This window comes from Macaca fascicularis, chromosome 15, assembly GCF_037993035.2.
Source record: "Macaca fascicularis isolate 582-1 chromosome 15, T2T-MFA8v1.1".
NCBI lineage: Eukaryota > Metazoa > Chordata > Mammalia > Primates > Cercopithecidae > Macaca > Macaca fascicularis.
The window spans coordinates 1,173,057-1,192,418 of NC_088389.1; the positions used below are offsets into that span (position 1 = coordinate 1,173,057).

Below are 19,362 nucleotides of genomic sequence, written 5' to 3' on the forward strand. Positions count from 1 at the left end.
CTCCCTTGGTTGGAGCTGAGCGCAGACGCACGAGGAGGTGAGCCCGCCCTCCAAGGCCTCTCCAAGGCCTGCCCTTCGTCCCTCACCCTCACCTCCACAGCCCTCCAGCCACTCTGGGTGGGACAGGAAAGGTGCGGGCTGGGGGCATTTCCCACCCTCACACTTACGCTTATGGGGTGGTACCAGCAAGTCCAGTGTCTTCTGGGGCAGATTGGCCCACACAACGGAAATCTCCTTCCTCAACTCCGCGTCACACTGATGCTGCTTTGTCCCAGCTAGACCAGGATGATGGTGGGGAAGGGGAAAAGACAGAAACGTTAGGAGCAGCCCTGCAGCCGCCAATGGGACAGAGCTGGTGCAGGTGGGGAGATGAATGGTGTAGGCGGAGATGGGGTACAGATGGTGCTGGAAGGAGGGTGCAGTGGGAACAAACGCTGATGCAGAAGCTGCTCACAGCTCTCCCTGCCGCGAGTGTGCCCAGAGGAGGAGGCAGGTGAGCAGGGCATCCACCTCATGTGCACAGGTGTGTCTGACCTGTGTGCGCGCGCTGTGCGCATGTGCATGTGTGTGCATGGGACCGGCAATGGGGATTTAGGAAGAAGATGGCAGCACTCCAGCCATTCATCTATTCATTCAACAATATTTACTGAACACCTACTAAATGTCAAGTACTGTTCCAAGTGATGGGGCCAAAAAACTTCCCTTCTGGAGTTGACACCGCTTTAGTCTACCAATAAAGCAGGAATTAAAAAAGATAAAGTGTACCGGAGAGTGAAAAGTGCCAAGGCAAGAAGAGCAGAGTAGGGAAGGGGACAGGAAATATCAGCAGGGCTTCAGCTGTGGACAGGACAGCCATCAAAGTCTCCCGAAGAGGAAGCCTGTGTGCCCTGAAGGTAAAAGGAGCCCCCGAGTACACTGGCCCTGCTGTGTCACCCAAAGGGCCAGGGAGGCCTCGGGGCAGGGTGGATGGAGGGGGTGGGCAGGAGGGTTAGGGAAGGCAGTGGAGGGGTTTGAGCAGAGGAATAAAATAATTGGATTCACCTTTCTTAAACATCAGGTTTATTAAGGTACAATTCACATGCAGTGAGAGTCACCCTTTTTCATTTTCTATGAACTTTGGTAAATTCATACACCCATGCACCTAGTACCACCATCAAGGTATGCAACAGCTGCATCACTCCCAAATTCTTCTGTGACCCCTTGAGTCAACCCCTAGTCCTACTGGCAGCCCCTGCCACCACTGATGTGTTTTGGGTCCCTATAGTTTTACTCCAGAATGTCACACCAATGGCATCATACAGCACGCTGGCCTTTGAATCTGGCTTCTTTCACCCAGTGTGGTGCATGTCAGAGTCATACAAGTTGCCGCACACAACGGTAGCATGTTTCCTTTTACTCCTTAGTATTAATTGTACGAATGTACCATTTGTTTATCCATTGCCAACTGATGGACATATAAGTTGTTTACAGTTTTGGGCAATTGTGAATCAAGCTGTAAACTTTTGCATGTAGATTCTGTGTGGATGTATGTTTTCATTTCTCACATGGAACGGCTGGACCATAGAAGCAACTGCAAACTGTCTAAGGGCCTGCACCATTTTCTTTTCCCACCGGGAACACGTAGAATTCCAGTTGCTCTGCCCTCTCAGCACTAAGCATTGTCATTCTGAAAAGTATTTTGGCAACTATAGTGGCGTGGAGTGTAATCTCGTGTGTTGTTTTTTTTTTTTTATTTCTCTAATGATTAATGATATCAGGCATTTTTGCATGTGTTTGCCTGCCTTCCATATATCTTCTTTAATGACATTTCTATTCAAATCTTTTGTCTGTTTTGGTTGGCTTATTTTCTTAGGGAGTTGTGACAGTTCTTCATATATTATGCATAGTAATCCTATAGCAGATATGTGTTTAATAAATATGTTCTCTAAGTTTTAGGCTTTTCATTCTGGTTTTTCGTTTTGTTTTGAGACAGGGTCTCAATCTGTTGCCCAGGCTGGAGTGTAGTAGTATGATCACAGCTCACTGGAACCTTGAACACCTGGGCTCAGGCAATCCTTCTGCCGCAGCCTCTGAGTAGCTGGGACCACAGGCATGCGCCACCATGTCCAGCTAATTTTTTAAAATTATTTTTTGTAGGCCGGGCGCGGTGGCTCAAGCCTGTAATCCCAGCACTTTGGGAGGCCGAGACGGGCGGATCACGAGGTCAGGAGATCGAGACCATCCTGGCTAATATGGTGAAACCCCGTCTCTACTAAAAATACAAAAAACTAGCTGGGCGAGGTGGTGGGCGCCTGTAGTCCCAGCTACTCGGGAGGCTGTGGCAGGAGAATGGCGTAAACCCGGGAGGCGGAGCTTGCAGTGAGCTGAGATCCGGCCACTGCACTCCAGCCTGGGCGACAAAGCGAGACTCCGTCTCAAAAAAAAAAAAAAAAAAAATTATTTTTTGTAGGCCGGGTGCGGTGGCTCAAGCCTGTAATCCCAGCACTTTGGGAGGCGGAGATGGGCGGATCATGAGGTCAGGAGATCGAGACCATCCTGGCTAACCCGGTGAAACCCCGTCTCTACTAAAAAATACAAAAAACTAGCTGGGCACGGTGGCAGGTGCCTGTAGTCCCAGCTACTCACAAGGCTGAGGCAGGAGAATGGCGTAAACCCAGGAGGCGGAGCTTGCAGTGAGCTGAGATCCAGCCACTGCACTCCAGCCTGGGCGACAGAGCGAGACTCCGTCTCAAAAAAAAAAAAAAAAAATTATTTTTTGTAGAGACAGAGACTTTGTTGTCCAATCTGGTCTTAAACTCCTGAATTCCAGCAATCTTCCCACCTTTTCTCTCAAAGTTAATCAAAGCTGGGATTACAGGTACAAGCCACTGCACTTGGCCTCATTTTAAAAAATATCTTTCGTGGCGGGGCGCAGTGGCTCATGCCTATAATTCCAGCACTATGGGAGGTCGAGGCGAGTGGATCACTTGAGGTCAGGAGTTCGAGATCAGCCTGGCCAACATGGTAAAACCCCATCTCTACTAAAAATACAAAAATTAGCTGGGTGTGTTGGTGTGTGCCTGTAATCCCAGCTACTTGGGATGCTGAGGCAGGGGAATCGTTTGAACCCGGGAGGCAGAGGCTGCAGTGAGCTGAGATTGTGCTACTGCACTGCAGCCTGGGCAACAGAGCAAGACTCTGTCTGAAATATAAATATATATTTCATATAGCGAAAGTTTTGCTGTAGTTCAGTTTATCGATTTTTTCCATTTGAGACAGAGTCTTGGTCTGTCACCAAGGCTGGAGTGCAGTGGCACAATCTCAGCTCATTGCAACCTCCGACTGCCAGGTTCAAGCAATTCTCCTGCCTCAGCCACCCAGGGACTACAGGTACACAGCACAGCACCAGGCCCAGCCTTTTTTTTTTTTTTTTTTTTTTGTATTTTTAGTACAGACAGGTTTCACCATATTAGCCAGGCTGGTCTCGAACTTATGACCTCAGTTGATCCACCTGCTTTGGCTTCCCAAAGTGCTGGGATTATGGGCGTGAGCCAACATCTGGCCTTGTGTTTTCTATACAGGTTTCATAATTTTAGATTTTACATTTCTGTTTACAATCCATTTCAAGTTATTTTTTGTATGGGGTAAAAGGTATGTGCTATGGATTAAACTGTCCCTGACTCCAGTCCACATGTAGAAGCCCTAACCCCCAGATGCGACTGTATTTGGTGACAGGGCCTGTAAGGAGGTGATCAGTTCTAGGAGATCCTAAGTGTGGGGCCCTGATCCACAGAATCAGTGGTCTCATAGGAGATACCTGAAAAATCCACTTGCTCTTTTGCTCTCCATGCACACACACAGGAAAGTCTGTGTGAGGACACAGCAGGACGATGGCTGTTTACTAGCTAAGAGAAGAGGCCTAAGAGTGACACCCACCTCACAAGCACAAGCTCTTGGACTTCTGGCTTCCAAAACTGTCAGAAATACATTTCTTTTGTCTAAGCTGCGGCATTTTGTTGTGGCAGCCCGAGCAACTAAAATGGCATGTCAGGAAAGCTTCTCTTTTTGCATAGGATTGTCTAAATTTCTCCAGCATTGTTTGTAGAAAAGATGATCTGTTCTCCATTAATTGCCTTTCCAAGTTTGTTAAAAATCAATTGACTGTATAAGTGAGTCTCTGATACATGATGGATGAAGCTTTCCTTAATTCCCAGTTCATGGAGAAATTTAAAAACATGAATGGATACTGAATTTTGTCAAATGCTTTTTCTATATCTATTGAGATAATCATATGCTTTTCCTTCTTTGATACAGTAAACTATATTAATTGATTTTCAACACTGAACCCAACTTATCCTGGCATAAACCCCACTTGTGTCATCAGGTATTATCTTTTAAAATATATTCAGCTTGGCCGGGCACGGTGGCTCACGCCTGTAATCCCAGCACTCTGTAATCCCAGGCCGAGGCGGGTGGATCACGCGGTCAGGAGATCGAGACCATCCTGGCTAACACGGTGAAACCCCGTCTCTGCTAAAAATACAAAAAAGTTAGCCAGGCGTGGTAGCACGCACCTGTAGTTCCAGCTATTCGGGAGGCCGAGGCAGGAGAATGGCCTGAACCCAGGAGGCGGAGCTTGTAGTGAGCCGAGATTGCGCCACTGCACTCCAGCCTGGGCGACAGAGCAAGACTCGGTATCAAAAAAAAAAAAAAACAAATTCAGTTTGCTGAAAGATTATGTTGAAGATTTTTAAAAATCTATGTTCATAAGGGATATTGGTCTGTAGTTTTCTTTTCTTGTCATGTCTTTGTCTAGTTTTGGTATCAGAGCAAAGCTGGCCTCTGAAAATAAAATAAGTTGGAAAATATTCCCTTTTTCCACTTTCTGGAAGAGTCTATATAGAATTGGCATTATTTCTTCCTTAAACAGTTGGTAGACTTCAATAATGAAGCCATTTGGACCTGGAATTGTCTTTCTTGGAAGGTTTTTCCACTCTAAACTTAATTTAATATATATGGTATTACTGAAGCTTTTTTTTTTTTTTTTTTTTTTGAGATGGGGTTTCACTCTATTGCCCAGGCTGTAGTGCAGTGGTACCATCACAGCTGATTCCTCCTACCTCAGCCTCCCCAAGCAGCTGGGAGCACAGGCGTTCACCACCACATTCAGCTAATTTTAAAATTTTTTTGTAGAGCCAGGGGCTCCCTGTGTTGCCCAGAGTGGTCTCAAACTCCTGAGCTCAAGTGATCCTCCTCCTTCCACCACAAAAACTGCTGGGATTACAGGCATAAGCCAGGGCACCTGACCTGGTTATTCTTTTTTCTTTTTGAGAGTCTTGCTCTGTCACCCAGGCTGGAGTGCAGTGGTGCAATCTTGGCTCACTGCAAACTCCGCCTCCTGGGTTCACACCATTCTCCTGTCTCAACCTCCCAAGTAGCTGGGACTACAGGCGCCCACCATCACACCCAGCTGATTTTTTATATTTTTAGTAGAGACAGGGTTTCACTGTGTTAGCCAGGATGGTCTTGATCTCCTGACCTCGTGATCAGTCCACCTCGGCGTCCCAAAGTGCTGGGATTACAGGCATGAGCCACTGCAGAGGTTATCTATTCTTGAGTGAGCTTGATAGTTTGTGTTTTTCAAGGAATTTTTCCATTTCATTTGTTAAAATGGACACAAAGTTGTTTATTAAATTCCTTTATTTAAAATTTATTATTATTTTTAAGAGATAGGGTCTCACACTGTCACTCAGGCTGGAGTGCAGTGGCACAATCATAGCTCACTGTAGCCTCAAACTCCTGGGCTCAAGTGATCCATCCTGCCTCAGCCTCCTGAGTAGCTGGGAATACAAGTGTGTCCACTATGCCCAGCTAATTATTTTAAACAATTTTTTGTAGAGACAGATTCTTGCTATGTTACCCAGGCTGGTCATCAACTCCTGGCCTCAAGCGATCCTCCTGCCTCGACCTCCCAAAGTGTTGGGATTATGGGTGTGAGTCATTGCGCCTGGCCTCTTATTATCTTTTTAACTTTAACAGGACTTGCAGTGGTGTTCCCTCTTTTGTTGCTTATATTGGTTATGTGTATCTTCTCTATCTTCTTGATCAGTCCAAGTAGGGCTTTATCAATTTTGTTAGTCTGATTTTTTTTTTTTTTTTTAGACGGAGTCTTGCTCTGTCTACCAGGCTGGAGTGCAGGGGTGCGATCTCGGCTCACTGCAAGCTCCACCTCCTGGGTTCACGCCATTCTCTTGCCTCAGCATCTGGAGTAACTAGGACTACAGGCGCCTGCCACCACACCTGGCTAATTTTTTTTGTATTTTTTAGTAGAGACATGGTTTCACCCTGTTAGCCAGGATGGTCTCGATCTCCTGACCTTGTGATCTGCCTGCATCAGCCTCCCAAAGTGCTGGGATTACAGGCAGGAGCCACCGCGCCTGATCTTTTTTTTTTTTTTTTAAGAGATGAGGTCTCGCTCTGTCACCCAGGCTGGAGTGCAGTGGCACGATCTTGGCTCACTGCAACTTCCGTCTCCCAGGTTCAAGTGATTCTTTGCCTCAGCCTCCCATGTAGCTGAGACTACAGGCACACATCGCCATACCCGGCTAATTTTTTCTATTTTAGTAGAGATGGGGTTTCACCGTGTTGTCCAGGCTGGTCTTGAACTTCTGAGCTCAATCTGCAAGCCTCGGCCTTCCAAAGTGCTAGCACTACAGGTGTGAGCCACTACGCCCGGCTATTAGTCTTTTTTTAAACCTGATCACTCTGGCTGTTGTGTTGAAGGCAGACAGAAGGGGCCAAGGGCAGAAGTGGATGAATTAGAAGCTGCTGCAGCAACAGCCAAGAGCCAGGGGACGCAGCAGTGGGGGACGGGAGAGGAGTGGCCACATTTTGGATATATTTTAAAGATAAGAGTCAAGAAAATGTGAGAGAGAAGGCATGAATCAGAAATGGGATAAGAAAGGAGGAGGAGAAAAGGATGATCCTCAGCCTGTGCAACACAGCGAACCCCCATCTCTAAAAAATATACAAAAACTAGTAGGGAGGGGTGGTGCCTGCAATCCCAGCACTTTGGGAGGCCAAGGCAGGAGGATCACTTGAGCCTGGGAGGTGGAGGCTGCAGTGAGCCGTGACTGCACCACTGCACTCCAGCCTGGGTGACACAGTGAGACCCTATCATTCATAAATAATAAATACATGAATAAATTAAGATGACTTCTAAGGTTTCGGCTTGAGCATTGACTGAGATGGGGAAGGCTGTGGGGGAAAATTTGAAGTTCAGGGGAGAAGTCAGGACTAAAAATACAAAATTAGATTAATGCTATTTAAAGCCATGGGAATAGGTGAGATGATAAAGGAATGAGAGTAGAGAACATTCCATGGCACAAAGGCACACCCAGAGTTCGTGGGACCAGAGGAACAGATAAAAAAAGGTTCAAAAAGAAGAGAGCGCAAACGGAGAAACGGCCATGGACAGCCCATGAGCTGGGGATGTGCCTCGGCCTTCGAGTCGAGCAACATGGAGGCCTGGAGACCCCAAGGGCAGCTCTGGTGAAGCTGGGAAGAACCTCCAGCATGTGGGAAAGGGAATTCAGAGACAACCTCTTAAGAGCGGGGCATTAGAAAGGAGAGAATAGGGAAGTCAACAGAGAAGAAGATAACTTTTTTTTTTCAAGATGGAGTCTCACTCTGTTTCCAGGATGGAGTGTGGCGGTGCAATCTCAGCTCACTGCAACCTCCACCTCCCAGGTTCAAGCCTGCTTCAGCCTCCCGAATAGTTGGGGCTACGGGTGCTTGCCACCACCACACCCAGCTAATTTTTGCAGTTTTTGTAGAGACAAGGTTTTGCCATGTTGGCCAGGATGGTCTTGATCTCCTGACCTCGTGATCTGCCCACTTTGGCCTCCCAAAGTGCTGGGATTACAGGCGTGAGCCACTGCACCCGGTGGAGAACTTTTTAAAGATGGAGGAAATAATCGGGTGTTTATATGTTGACACAAATAATCCAGTAGAGAGAAAAACTGGCAGGGCAAGAAACAGTATGGCATTGCCAGTATGGCATCCTTGGGGAGACGTGAGTGGGGCTTAGTGTACAAAGCAGGGGATGGGGCAGACGCACGGGGGGCGGGGGTGGGCTCTCTGGGGCTGTAATCTCCTCTGTGTTGGGGAAGAACACACTAGAGGCTCCTTCTCTTCTTGCTTTGGCATCACTCTGTGGTTCTGTCCATCAGTTCAGGGAAAGACCAGATAGGGAATGGGCTCACTATGGGAAGGGGCCAAGGGCATGCCAGCTCGTCCCCAGGGAGGGCGCTAGCTGTGGTGAGGCCTGGCCACGCTGTGTCCTGGTTCCACCACCAGCTGGCTCTGAAATCTCACCATGCCTCAGTTTCCTTACCTGAAAATGGGATCATTGCAGTGCTAATGTGCAGATGGCTACCAGGCGAAAATGCCAGTGCCCCACAGGGCGGGCATCCTGTGCAGCTGTCCTCAGACCCCTCCAGACACAGCTGGCCCCTCACCCTCCTCCCTACGTGTCCTCCTGGGGCTGGCACTCAGGGCGGGGGTGTACATCCCTGGGTCCGGGGCCCTCCTTCCGAGGCTGCCTTGCTCACCTGGGGCCAGCTTGATCTCCAGTGCCGTCCGGATGAGGGCCATGAGTGTGGACGTGAAGTGGACAGTCATGTCCTCGCTGGAGATGGGCATGTTCATGCGAACCAGACGCTAGGGACAAGCAGGGCGGTCAGGGCCAGGCCTGCTGCGGCCACCCCACCCCAGATTACACAATGACAGGGTCCCTGGAGGCCGGGCTGGGGACAAGCAGGGCAGTCAGGGCCAGGCCTGCTGAGGCCACCCTACCCCAGACTACGCCAGGACGGGGTCCCTGGAGGCTGGGCTGGGGACAAGCAGGGTGGTCAGGGCCAGGCCTGCTGCGGTCACCCCCCCACCCCAAGACTACGCAACGATGGGGTCCCTGGAGGCCGGGCTGGGCATCCCAGTGGTGGTCCCTGCAGGTGCCTGGGCCTGAGTGAGGTGGGGCGGGTGAGAGTTTTGCCAGCATTCACACTCTCCCATGGACTCCCCGACCCGCAGATCTAGCTGAGGACCCTCCTGGCTGCAGAAAAGTAGAACTCCAGGTAAAGACTGGAGCCTTGATCCCTCTGAAAGCACAGCCACTTCCTCACCCCGAGGGACCCCTGCCTGTGACTGAATGTAGGAGTGCAGCCTTGGCTGGGGAGGAGCAGTGGCAGCCACAGACAGAAGGGGTTCCTGTGCTCATGGCTCTGTCCACCCTCGTCTTCTCCTCCCACCGCTTGGATCATCTGGACAAGGGGTAGGTGGTCCAGGGTGCCTCTCTGGGACCCAGCTCCCGGTGGGGACCCCTAGAGGTGACACCCTGGTTTTAGCTCAGGTCCGGTGAGGCTTCTGCCTCTCACCACCCAGCATGAGGCCTGGGAGAGATGCTCGATGCCACTAAAAGGCAGAGCCCATCTCCGCGCAAGGCAGCTCCTGCTGCTGGAAGGACAGGAACAGATGGGACTACCCAGGGCCGCAGGCCGAGGCTGCTGCACTTCAGAACGGGCTGGGGCAGTGTCCTGCGGCGCTGCTCCATCTCCCTCTCAGGCAGATAGCCCGTTGCCTGTTTTCAGGGACAGAACAGCCGGAGACGAGCTCATGTCTGCACCACAGTCCTCTGGCCACAGCCAGTGCTGCCCAGAGACCCAGGCTCTAAGATCTTAAGAGGCCTCAAGGAAGAAATGTGTCTCAAGTGTGCCTGGAATATTTTGAGTGTGAGGAGCAAGGAGCTGGCCAAGTGGAGCCCCAGGAGCACTGTCCAGCTAGAGACAGGAGCCCCTCCCCAGGGTCTGCCTGTCCTTGACCAAGCCTGCAACCTGTGGCAGCGCAGCCCCTTCTCTAGGGAGGGCCACACAGCCCTGCCCCTAGCATCCTGGCCCCAAACCCAGAGTCCTCAGCCTAACAGCTGGTGGGGTGTGGATGCAAGCCAGGCTGGAGACATGAGCCTGACTCTGGCCCCGAATGCTGGCAAAGCCCCACTTGCCACGTCCAGTCCCAGGGCTTTGCACAGCATGTGTGTGCAGCACAACAGGAGTAAACAGCTTCCCAGAGAACGGCATCCCTGCAGACCAGCATGGATGGCGGTGTGAGAGGCCAAGGAATTCCTCTCCCAGAGGGCAGGCACTGGGGGACGTTGGGAATAGCAGTGAAGGCAGAACAGGCAGGTGATTTCCAAGAAGGAAGAGCTCCGCCCAGGGCACTGGAGGGCTACCCTCCCCAGGGTGCCATCAGCCCACTCCAGGCCCCAAAGGGCCAAGAATCTCAGGAAGAAGCCAAGAGGCAAGGCCAGGGCAAACAGACAGGTGTCTCTGCCCGGGGCCCTCTGAGGTGCGGCACTCTGGGCATCTCCTGGACCCTCCTCAGCTCATCTGGCCCTTCTGCTCCCACCCTGAGACCTCCCTTGGTCTCTCCATGCCCAGAACCTTGGAGTCAGCCGGCACAGCTGGACGCGGCTCCAACGGCTGCTCCGTCACGGCCCTGCCTGCTCGCCCCAGCACCAAGTGTGGACAGAGCTCTCCTTCTTGGGGACAAAGCTACAGCCTTGCATGCAGGACACCCAGGCAGGCACAATGCAGGGACAGGGCAGGGGCTCAGGATGGCTTAGAGGAGCCACTCGGCTCCCACAGGCTGCACTGAGTCGGGTGACAAAGACCTAGAGTCAGGGCACAGAGACAGACAGTGTGGACAAGAGCTGTCCACAGCACCAGAGACATGGAAGCTCTGGTGGGAAGCTTCCTCAGACAGACTCAGGAAAGTCTTCCTCAGGGAGACTCAGGAAAGCTCTAGGCACGTGCTGGCTGAACCACAGGCTGCTTGCGGGAGAGCAGTGGGGGCCTCAGGAGGGCTATTGGGTGGGTGGGTGGGTGCTGGGGGAACGAAGGTGCTTATACACAGGGGGTATGGGGTGGGACTGGGGACAGCTGGGCAGATGGAACAGGTTTAGGGCTGGGCCGTGTGACCTGCTTGCCCACCCAGGAGGGAGGCCTGGAGGCATCCCTCGATTTACCCCCTTCCCATGCCTCCTGGGCCCTGAGGCCATCCCCATCCTCCAGCGGCCCTCTGAGGCCCCAGGAATAATGGCGAGAAGCCTCTCCCCGACACCCCTTTCCTTCTCAATGCCACGGTGCCTCCTCCCCACCATGGAGCCTAGAAAGTCCCTGGAGACTGCAGCCTGGGCCCAGGGAGCCTCTGCACTTGCTGAGCTGTGAGGGAAGCACCAGAGGCCCTGCAGACCCACCTGCCCCCAGGGCCAGACCCAGAGGGCTGGACAGGTCCATCCATACCAGGGGCTTAGGGCTTTGTTCTGAGCCCAGAACAAAAACAATCTCTGTCAAACAAACGGTCTGTCCCCTCATTCCTAGGAAAGGAAGAGAGGGAGAAAAGGCAGGGAGGAGGGTCTAGTTCTGTCTTCCTGAGCCTCCAGGGGGCTCTCAGAGGGGGCAGCTCAGGTTGTGGGGACAAGAGGCCAGTAAGACATCATGGGGGCCACGTCCCTCTGTCTGGGAGAGAAGCTGGAATGGGGCTGAAGAGAAAGACACAATGAGGCGGCCACGGGTGCACAGCAGAGCGGCAGACAGACAGCCGGGCACCCTGAAAGGGAGAGGAGCTGGGAGAGCCAGCGAGCACCCCCCGGCGAGCACACACAGCCTCCTGGCGGGGGCGGTGCAGGGTCAGGGTCTACCTTGTAGGCAACTCGAGCAGGGCATTTCTTCCCCAGCCCCAGAGGCGGGGACATGTGTTTCAGCATCTCAAACATGTCATTGTAACTGATGCGCCCACTGGAAACCCGTCCCAGCGAGGCCAGGGCACAGTGGGGTGGTCCACAGGAGGAGCGGCAGCAGGAGGGGAGCGGGGAGGGGAGTGGGAGGGGCGGGGAGGGGAGCAGGGGGAGCGGGGGAGGAGGGTGTGGAGGGAAGGGGGCGGGGAGGAAGCAGACAAGAAAACAGAGCCAGTTAATCAAAGTGTCGGATTCAAAGCCCAAAATCAAAATAAGTAAAATGAGGGATTTCTTTGCTTGGCTTGACCCCCTCCTGGCCCCCCACCCCCGAGCCTCACCTCCTCACTCCAGCCCCACGAGGGGCAGTGGGCGGGGGTGGCGTCTGAGCTAATGAACATGGAGGGGTGAGGAAGGGCTGCATCGGGGCGGCTTTGGGTTGATAATTTCTGATTTTACTCTTTTAAAAATCACAGTGAATGCCAATCAGAAAAGAGCTGGTTCACCCTGCCAGGAAGAGCTGGCAGGCAGGGTCAGGCGGCAGATGAGGCAGTGGTGGAGAACCACAGCAGAGACATGAGCTTTCCTGACGGTCAGATTTGCTTCCGAGTGAGGCTAGAGGCTACAAAGGTGGAGAATATCTGAAACAAACCGGAACACTACAGAGGGAGCCCTGAAGCTGTAGAGCCAAAACTTGACCTTGGGGCAAGTCCTGCTTCAAGCCCAGAGACGCCCGAGGCCAGCCCAGGGCAGGGCTGCTGCTGGGGGTCAGGGCTGGGTGGGAAATGGGAGACTGCAGGAGGGGGGAGGAGCTGGCGGGACATGGCCTGGGGCCACCTTGCACCGGCTCTGACAGCAAAGGGGCAGGCTGTAGGATCTGGGAACCTAAAAGCTCCGACGACAGAGTCTTCCCAAGTAGAGAGGCCACTAGGCCTGGGGCCTACCTCCAGCCCTGGGACACCTGCCTGTGGGCTTGGGGTCCTAGAGACACAGCCAGATTCAGGTGGCCCAGGAGAGAAAGGGGACAGCCTCTTCCTGGCAGATGGATCTGCCCTGGGGCCTTGCCCTCCGCCCACGGTTCCAGACCAGGGACTCCTTGGCTGAGCTGAGCGCACCACTCCAGAGGCAAAGCAGGACGGCTGGTCTTTGGCCCCCACTCTGCCTCTGCCCTTTCCTCCCCCAGGGACTGGAGAGCCACTGGGTTACTGGGCTCTTTCGACCCAGAGGACGGCTGCTCCTGGGAGGCCTGTGCCCGCGCTCCCTTCCTCTGGGGCCCTCGGCCTTTGGCCTGACCATCAGCTCACTCTTGAGAGCTCGGAGGAAAAACCGGGCAAGTCGGCTGCTTCCTTGATGCAGGAGGGACCTAGCCCCCATCTCCCACCCAGCGAGCTGGTCCCAGCCATCATGGCCCAGCCAGAAAGCTTTCTGTGCGCTCTCAAAAGGCTGCCTGTCCCCAGCCAGCTAGAAGGGTCAGGGGAGATTAGACAGGGAACCAAAGCGTCCAGGAGGCTGGAGTGCGGGGCAGGCCAGGAGGAAAGAAAGGTGAGGCGTCGTCATTCCCAAACCAGGCAGGGAGTGTGTGCTGTGTTTGCGTTTCGGGCAGGGAAGTATGTTGGATGGAGGCTCTGAAGTTGCAAACCTTGTAGGCCAACCTACGAGGGCAGTTCTTCCCTAAGCCAACGGGTGGCGCAATACAACGCAACAAACTGTACATATCCTTATAATGAATCCGGCAACTGGAAAGGAAATGTCACAGGTTATGGCAACAAAGGCAGGATGGAGCCCGACCCGCCCGCCCGCCCAGCCTGTGATGGGAAGACCAGCCTCGCGCAGGCGTGGTGGCGGAGGTGAGGGGTGCGCTGGACAGGTGGCACCTCGCCGGGGAACTGGGGCCTGGAGCTCCCCGGGAGGTGTGGCAACCCCAGCGAAATTTCCAGAGCCCGATGTGTGCAGGAGCCGTTCCACACAGAACACTGCGCTGCCCCTCCCTCTCAGTTAACTCTTCCTGTCACTCCCTGAGTGACGATGCTCCCTGGGCCTCCCAGGTCAGCCAAACCCTCTGCTGTACCACAACACAGTGGGTCTGCTTCTCTATCACAGCAACCTCAGAGGCCCACACCCGTTTGCCTCCTGACTGACCCCGTCTCCCTGAACACTGCGTCCTCCCCTAGAAGCCCCGGTCCAGCTAAGGACCTCCTATCATCGTAGGGCTGGCGTCCTCGGGTCACCACCAATGCTCCTCTCTCCTACAGTATAGCCCCCTCAGTCCAATCAGCTCCAAATCATGTTGAATTTCCTTCTGTAGAAGGGGGAAGAAACAGGAAGCCCCACCTGGGCCTCACCAAAGGTGTTTGCTAAGGTTGTTGCAGCCAAGGGACCACCACGGGGGGCTGGACACATGTGAGACCTCCGACCCTCCCCAACTGTCCCTGCCCATCAAGCCCAGGTGAAAAGTGTGGGCCTGACACCATCACTTCTCGATTCAAGGACTGTACCCACTGTCTATAAAACAAAATCAAAGCGACTTGCTTAACCAATTTCAATGCCCTTCTCAACCAGTCTCAGCCTTCCCTGCAGCCCCTCTGCAATGCACTCTCCTCTCCAGCCAGACAGAAGCCACCTGGCCTCCCGCTCCGCTCTGCCCCACCTCCCACCCCCAGCGCAATCCATCCTATTTCTCTAGTGCTCAACCCTTCCTATTAAGTTCAGCTCAAATGCCACCTTCTCTCATTCTTCAGGCCGGACGTGGCCTCTCCTTCCTCAGAAATGCTCTGGCCTTGAGCTACAGTCACCACATGGTCTCACTGTCAAGCCCACCTGAGTGTTCTGACAGCATGTGCCTGTTTCCCCTTTGGGCCCCTGCCCCAGCACATGGCAGATGCCCAGGAGATGTTATTGGACAGATGGGTGGACGCAGAAATGAGCAGCCAGATTGCTGCAAGAAGTGTGACTGCAATTCTCCTCTCAAGTCGCCAGGCTTCACACCACAGGGTTGAAGCAACAACAAAAGGAAGGCTGGGAAAAGCAACACCAGGGTGAATAGCTCCGTGCTTTCAGAATCCACCCACAGCAGGCACATGCACACCACAGGCACACACACGCACATAGGCACATGCGCACCACAGGCATGTGCATACCACAGGCACACACATGCACACACAGGCACATGCCCACCACAGGCACGTGTACACCACAGACACGTGCACACCACAGGCACACAGGCACGTGTACACCAGACACGTGCATACCACAGGCACACACACGTGCACACCACAGGCACATGCACACCCACAGGCACGTGTACACCACAGACACGTGCACACCACAGGCACACACAAGCATGTGCACATCCACAGGCACACACACGTGCACACCACAGGCACACACATGCACACAGGAACATGTGCACCACAGACACGTGCACACCACAGGCACACACAAGCATGTGCACATCCACAGGCACACACACGTGCACACCACAGTTGCACACGCACACACGGGCATGTGCACACACAGGTGCACATGCCATGCATATACACATCCACATACAACCACACATGCATGCACACACAAACATGCAGTTCACTTGCACACATATACACACGTGCACATAAATACAATTACATGCGCACACATGAACATGCACACACGTGCGTGCCTATGTGCATGTACATGTGCACAAAACACACATGTAGACATCTGTGTGCATGCATGCACAACGCACGTGTACACATGCACATATGCACATGCACAGAGTGCACGTGGTCACATTGTGCAAACACACAACACAGCCATGTATATGCACACACATCCTGTTTGTGCACATACACAGTCACACGTGCCCACACAACTTAAGAAATTTCATAAATTTTGTTGTTCTTTCAAAGTTTCTCCCAAAGAACGAGGAGCCATAGAGTGGTCCCCTGGGAACTGACTACATCACTGCGGTTGTCATGGAGGCTACCAAAAAGGCTCTAGGAGCCTGGTGTTCTGCTCAGGAGGCAGGATCCAGACCCAATCTGCTCAGCTGCCTCTGCTGGCCCCTCAGCTCGTCCTGGCCATCTTGGGCTGCGTGGGGTGAGCCCAGGCTGCTCGTGGGGGCAGAATCATGTGTTGCTGGCAGGTCACATTTGTGATGCTTCGAGGCCCGCAGGTTTTGTATATTATTTTGTGTGTGCTATCTCTGGGGTGAGGCCTGTATTCTGTTGCTTACTCTTCAATAAGCTCTTCTCATATCCCCGACTGCCTGTGTCTTCCAAGGATCCCTGTCGGAGACTCTGGCTTTGGTATGGTACCACTGTGCACAGTGACCAAGCTGCCGTCTGGCCCAAGTCCACTTCCCGTTCTTCCTGCCTGAGCTCCTGCCGGCGGCTGACTGCGGAAGGCCCGGGAGTAGCTCATCAAGATTGGGGAACGTTGTCTTCCTCTCACCGGCCTTTGCTGATCTGCCTTTGCTCTTTAGTGCTAACTACATGCTATGAAGTGTCTCCGTTTTCTGCAACACAGTCTCCTCTAGAAAAAATACACCCAGAAAAAGCGGCGACTCTCTAGACCACACAGTCAGGGTGACCTGCCTAGAACTCACCTAAATCCTGCCTCAGCTGGAGTCTCTCCTGCCCTTTGCCTAACAAGGTCTAGGTCTTCAGTGTGGTCAGTCTCCCCCAAGTCGACTGGGCTTACCTGACCACAGGTCCTGTGTGAATGTGCCTGGGCCGGTCCCTCCCAGCATGAACTAAGTATCACAGGGCAAACGTGTTGCTGCATCAGACATGACAGGGTTCTCGCAAGCCACGGAAATTGTCACACACACCGTGAAACACAGACAATCTCTACGTCTGCTCTGCACTGTGTAAACACTGTGTATTTCCCACTTAAATGAAAAGCACCCACAGAGATGCTGTGGGCCTGGAAGAGCCTGGACAGGAGAAGCCCCGTCCCAGGGCCCCCGATGCTGCCAGTGGCTCTTGTCCGGACTGGGAAGGGCCCCGTGCAGCACCTTCTGGACCCTCACTAGGAGCATGGGGGTGCTCCGGGGAGGCTGAGTGGATAGGAGGGTGGGGAAGTCTAGCCAGGCTCCCAGGCTTTTTGTGTCTGTGGAGGGCTCCCTCTGCGGAGCTGCAGTTTAAGCAAAACCGGGCAGAACCCAGGAGCTCTGTGGACAGACAGTAGGACCTCACCATGAGGGGTCTGACCACATCCTGCCGGCCCTCCCCCAGCAAGGGCGCTGGGGGTAGAGGAGCGCGAGGGAGCCTGGGCAGGCTGGGGAGCTCAGAGAGAAAAGGCAGACCTCGGCGCCACTCACGGTTCCCTCATCCCCCTGGGGCACAGAGAGTGGTGGATATCTACGCACTCACTCACAGCTGCTCATCCACGGCCATTTCCTGGGCACGCACTGTGAGTGAGGTGCTAGCAGGCCTCGTGGCCTTGCAGGGAGCAGCCCACAGTAGACACTGCTTGAGTGAGTGAGCGAGCAAGTAAATGAGGAACGAGAGATGGAAGGAATGGACAAATGGAAAGATGGAGAAGCCATGCTGCCTGACCTGTCTTCCTTCCCGAATGAGCTCTCAGCCCTGCTGTTCGGGACTCCCGTGGATCCTGAGCTCAAACAGCTTCACCTTCTGACCCAAACCCTGCCCTTCACGTGACTCCTGTTCTTTCTGGAAAGGCGCCGCCTCTCGCCTTAGAAACAAGTAAACCTTTCCCACCATGACAGACGACAGACAAGGGTCTTAAACACACTGCAGCCTTCCTGGTAGCTCATCTGATGTCAAAAAAGTTCACCAAGCACCCACTATGTGCGGCCTGGGCTGGGGACACAGAGGTGCACGTTGGCCCCTGTCCCCAAGGGAAAGAGACCCCTAAGCGTCTTAGGGAGAATGTCCTAAAACCCCACACTGAGTTTCACAAGGACGCTATGGCTGTGCTGCCTCCACACTCTCCCACAAGCCCTCCACGGCCCTCACATGACAGGCCTTGGAAGAAGACAGTAAACTTCAGCAGAAGACCCGAGTCTCACAAACCCCATGAAAACCTTCCACGACTCCGGGTACCTCCCAAGGAACTGAACTCAAGGTCTCCAAAGAGCCTTATCACTTCATGCAGTCCGGGCCACTGCGCAAAGGACACGAGAGGGAAAAGGGAGGCGCTGTTCAGAGACACCACTGCTGCTCTACACGGAACAGGACGGGTCCCTGGGCCCCAGACCAAAACCTGAGGGGGTGCTCACTTGAAACATGTCCGAAGCCACCAGGCCCATCCCAAGATCTATGGGTATGGACCACCCCCAACGACCACAGAGCACCAGGGCTCACTTACCACGCAGCTGGGTCATATTCAGCCCAGACCCGGATGAACTCGTCCAAGTGGTGAGGACCTAGGATGGAAGAGTCCCGCGTAAGGTACTCAAAATTGTCCATGATCACAGCCACAAAGAGGTTCAACATCTGCAGGACAGGAAGGAGAACAGGTAACATAGAGAGATGCCCTCCCCGCCGCCCCCCACCACGCTCCAGTGTGTGTGAAGCTCTCGGGAGAGCAGGCGTCACTCTGATTAGACCAGCGCATGCCCGACCTGCTCTCCCCACGGGAATTCCCAGGGTTCTGGAATCCACACGCTAGTGTCTTGCCTATTTCAGGCCCCGGAGTTTCTTGTCCATGACCCGCCTTCCTCTCTGATCACATTTTCTTTCCCTCTCAGACTGGCCTTCCACGGAATCAGTGACTTGCAGTTAACAGTTTGGACTCTACAGGCCAACAGTTTGGGTTCATATTTTAAAATTAAGTTTAAAGTCACATAACATTTTTAAATGTACAGTTCAGGGGCATTTAGTGTATTCACAATATTGTGCAACCATCTCTCTCTTTTCAAAACTTTTTTCATCATTCCCGAAGAGTACCTCATACACGAGGTAATCACCACCCCAATCCCCGCCCCCCAGTCCCCTGGCAACTACCAATCTCCTTTCTGTTTCTATAGCTTTGTCTATTCCGGGTATTTCACATAAAGGAATCACACAGTATGATTTTATGTCTGGCTTCTTTCACTTAGTTTTATGTTTTCAAGGCTCGTCCATATTGTAGTATATGTTAGTACTTCACTTCTTTTTATGGCAGAATAATGTTCCAGTGGTGATAACACCACATTCATTCATTCACAGACAGGCATTTGGGTTGTTTCTGCCTTTTGACTGTTACGATTAATGTAGCCATACACATTCATGTACAAGTTTCTGTGCAGATATATCTTTTCATTTCTCTTGGGTATATACCTAGGAGTGGAATTACTGGATCATATGGTAATTCCATGCTTCATTTTTTTTTTATGAACTGCCAAACTTCTTCCATAGCAGCTGGTGCATTTTACATTCCTACCGGCAATGTACAACAGTTCCTCCTTCTCCACATCCTTGTCGACATTTGTTATTTTCAATTTTTAGAAAAATTATTGTTATAGCTGTCATGGTGGATGTAAAGAGGCATCTCATATGGTTTTGTTTTGCATTTCCTTAATGACCAAAGATGTTGAATATCTTTTCATGTGATTGTCTGCCATTTGTATATCTTCTTTAGAGAAATGTCTACTCTTATCCCTTGCC

General features: G+C 52.8%; 1 protein-coding gene across 18 annotated transcripts in view; it reads right to left on the reverse strand.

The window, feature by feature from the left end:
- CACNA1B (calcium voltage-gated channel subunit alpha1 B) overlaps window positions 1-19,362 on the reverse strand; it is a 251,926-nt gene that overhangs the window by 11,082 nt on the left and 221,482 nt on the right. For 11 of the 18 annotated variants that reach the window (XM_074015801.1, XM_065530885.1, XM_065530890.1 and 8 more), the window contains 4 exons: window positions 18,083-18,210; window positions 11,735-11,831; window positions 8,592-8,700; window positions 168-275 (listed from right to left, as the gene is read on the reverse strand). In XM_074015801.1, the coding sequence (XP_073871902.1) occupies window positions 168-275; window positions 8,592-8,700; window positions 11,735-11,831; window positions 18,083-18,210 (442 nt within the window). Of the gene's footprint in view, window positions 1-167; window positions 276-8,591; window positions 8,701-11,734; window positions 11,832-13,406; window positions 13,504-18,082; window positions 18,211-19,362 lie in introns of those variants that run through there. The other 7 variants (XR_010581679.2, XR_012424020.1, XM_045374060.2 and 4 more) reach the window with 7 other exon arrangements.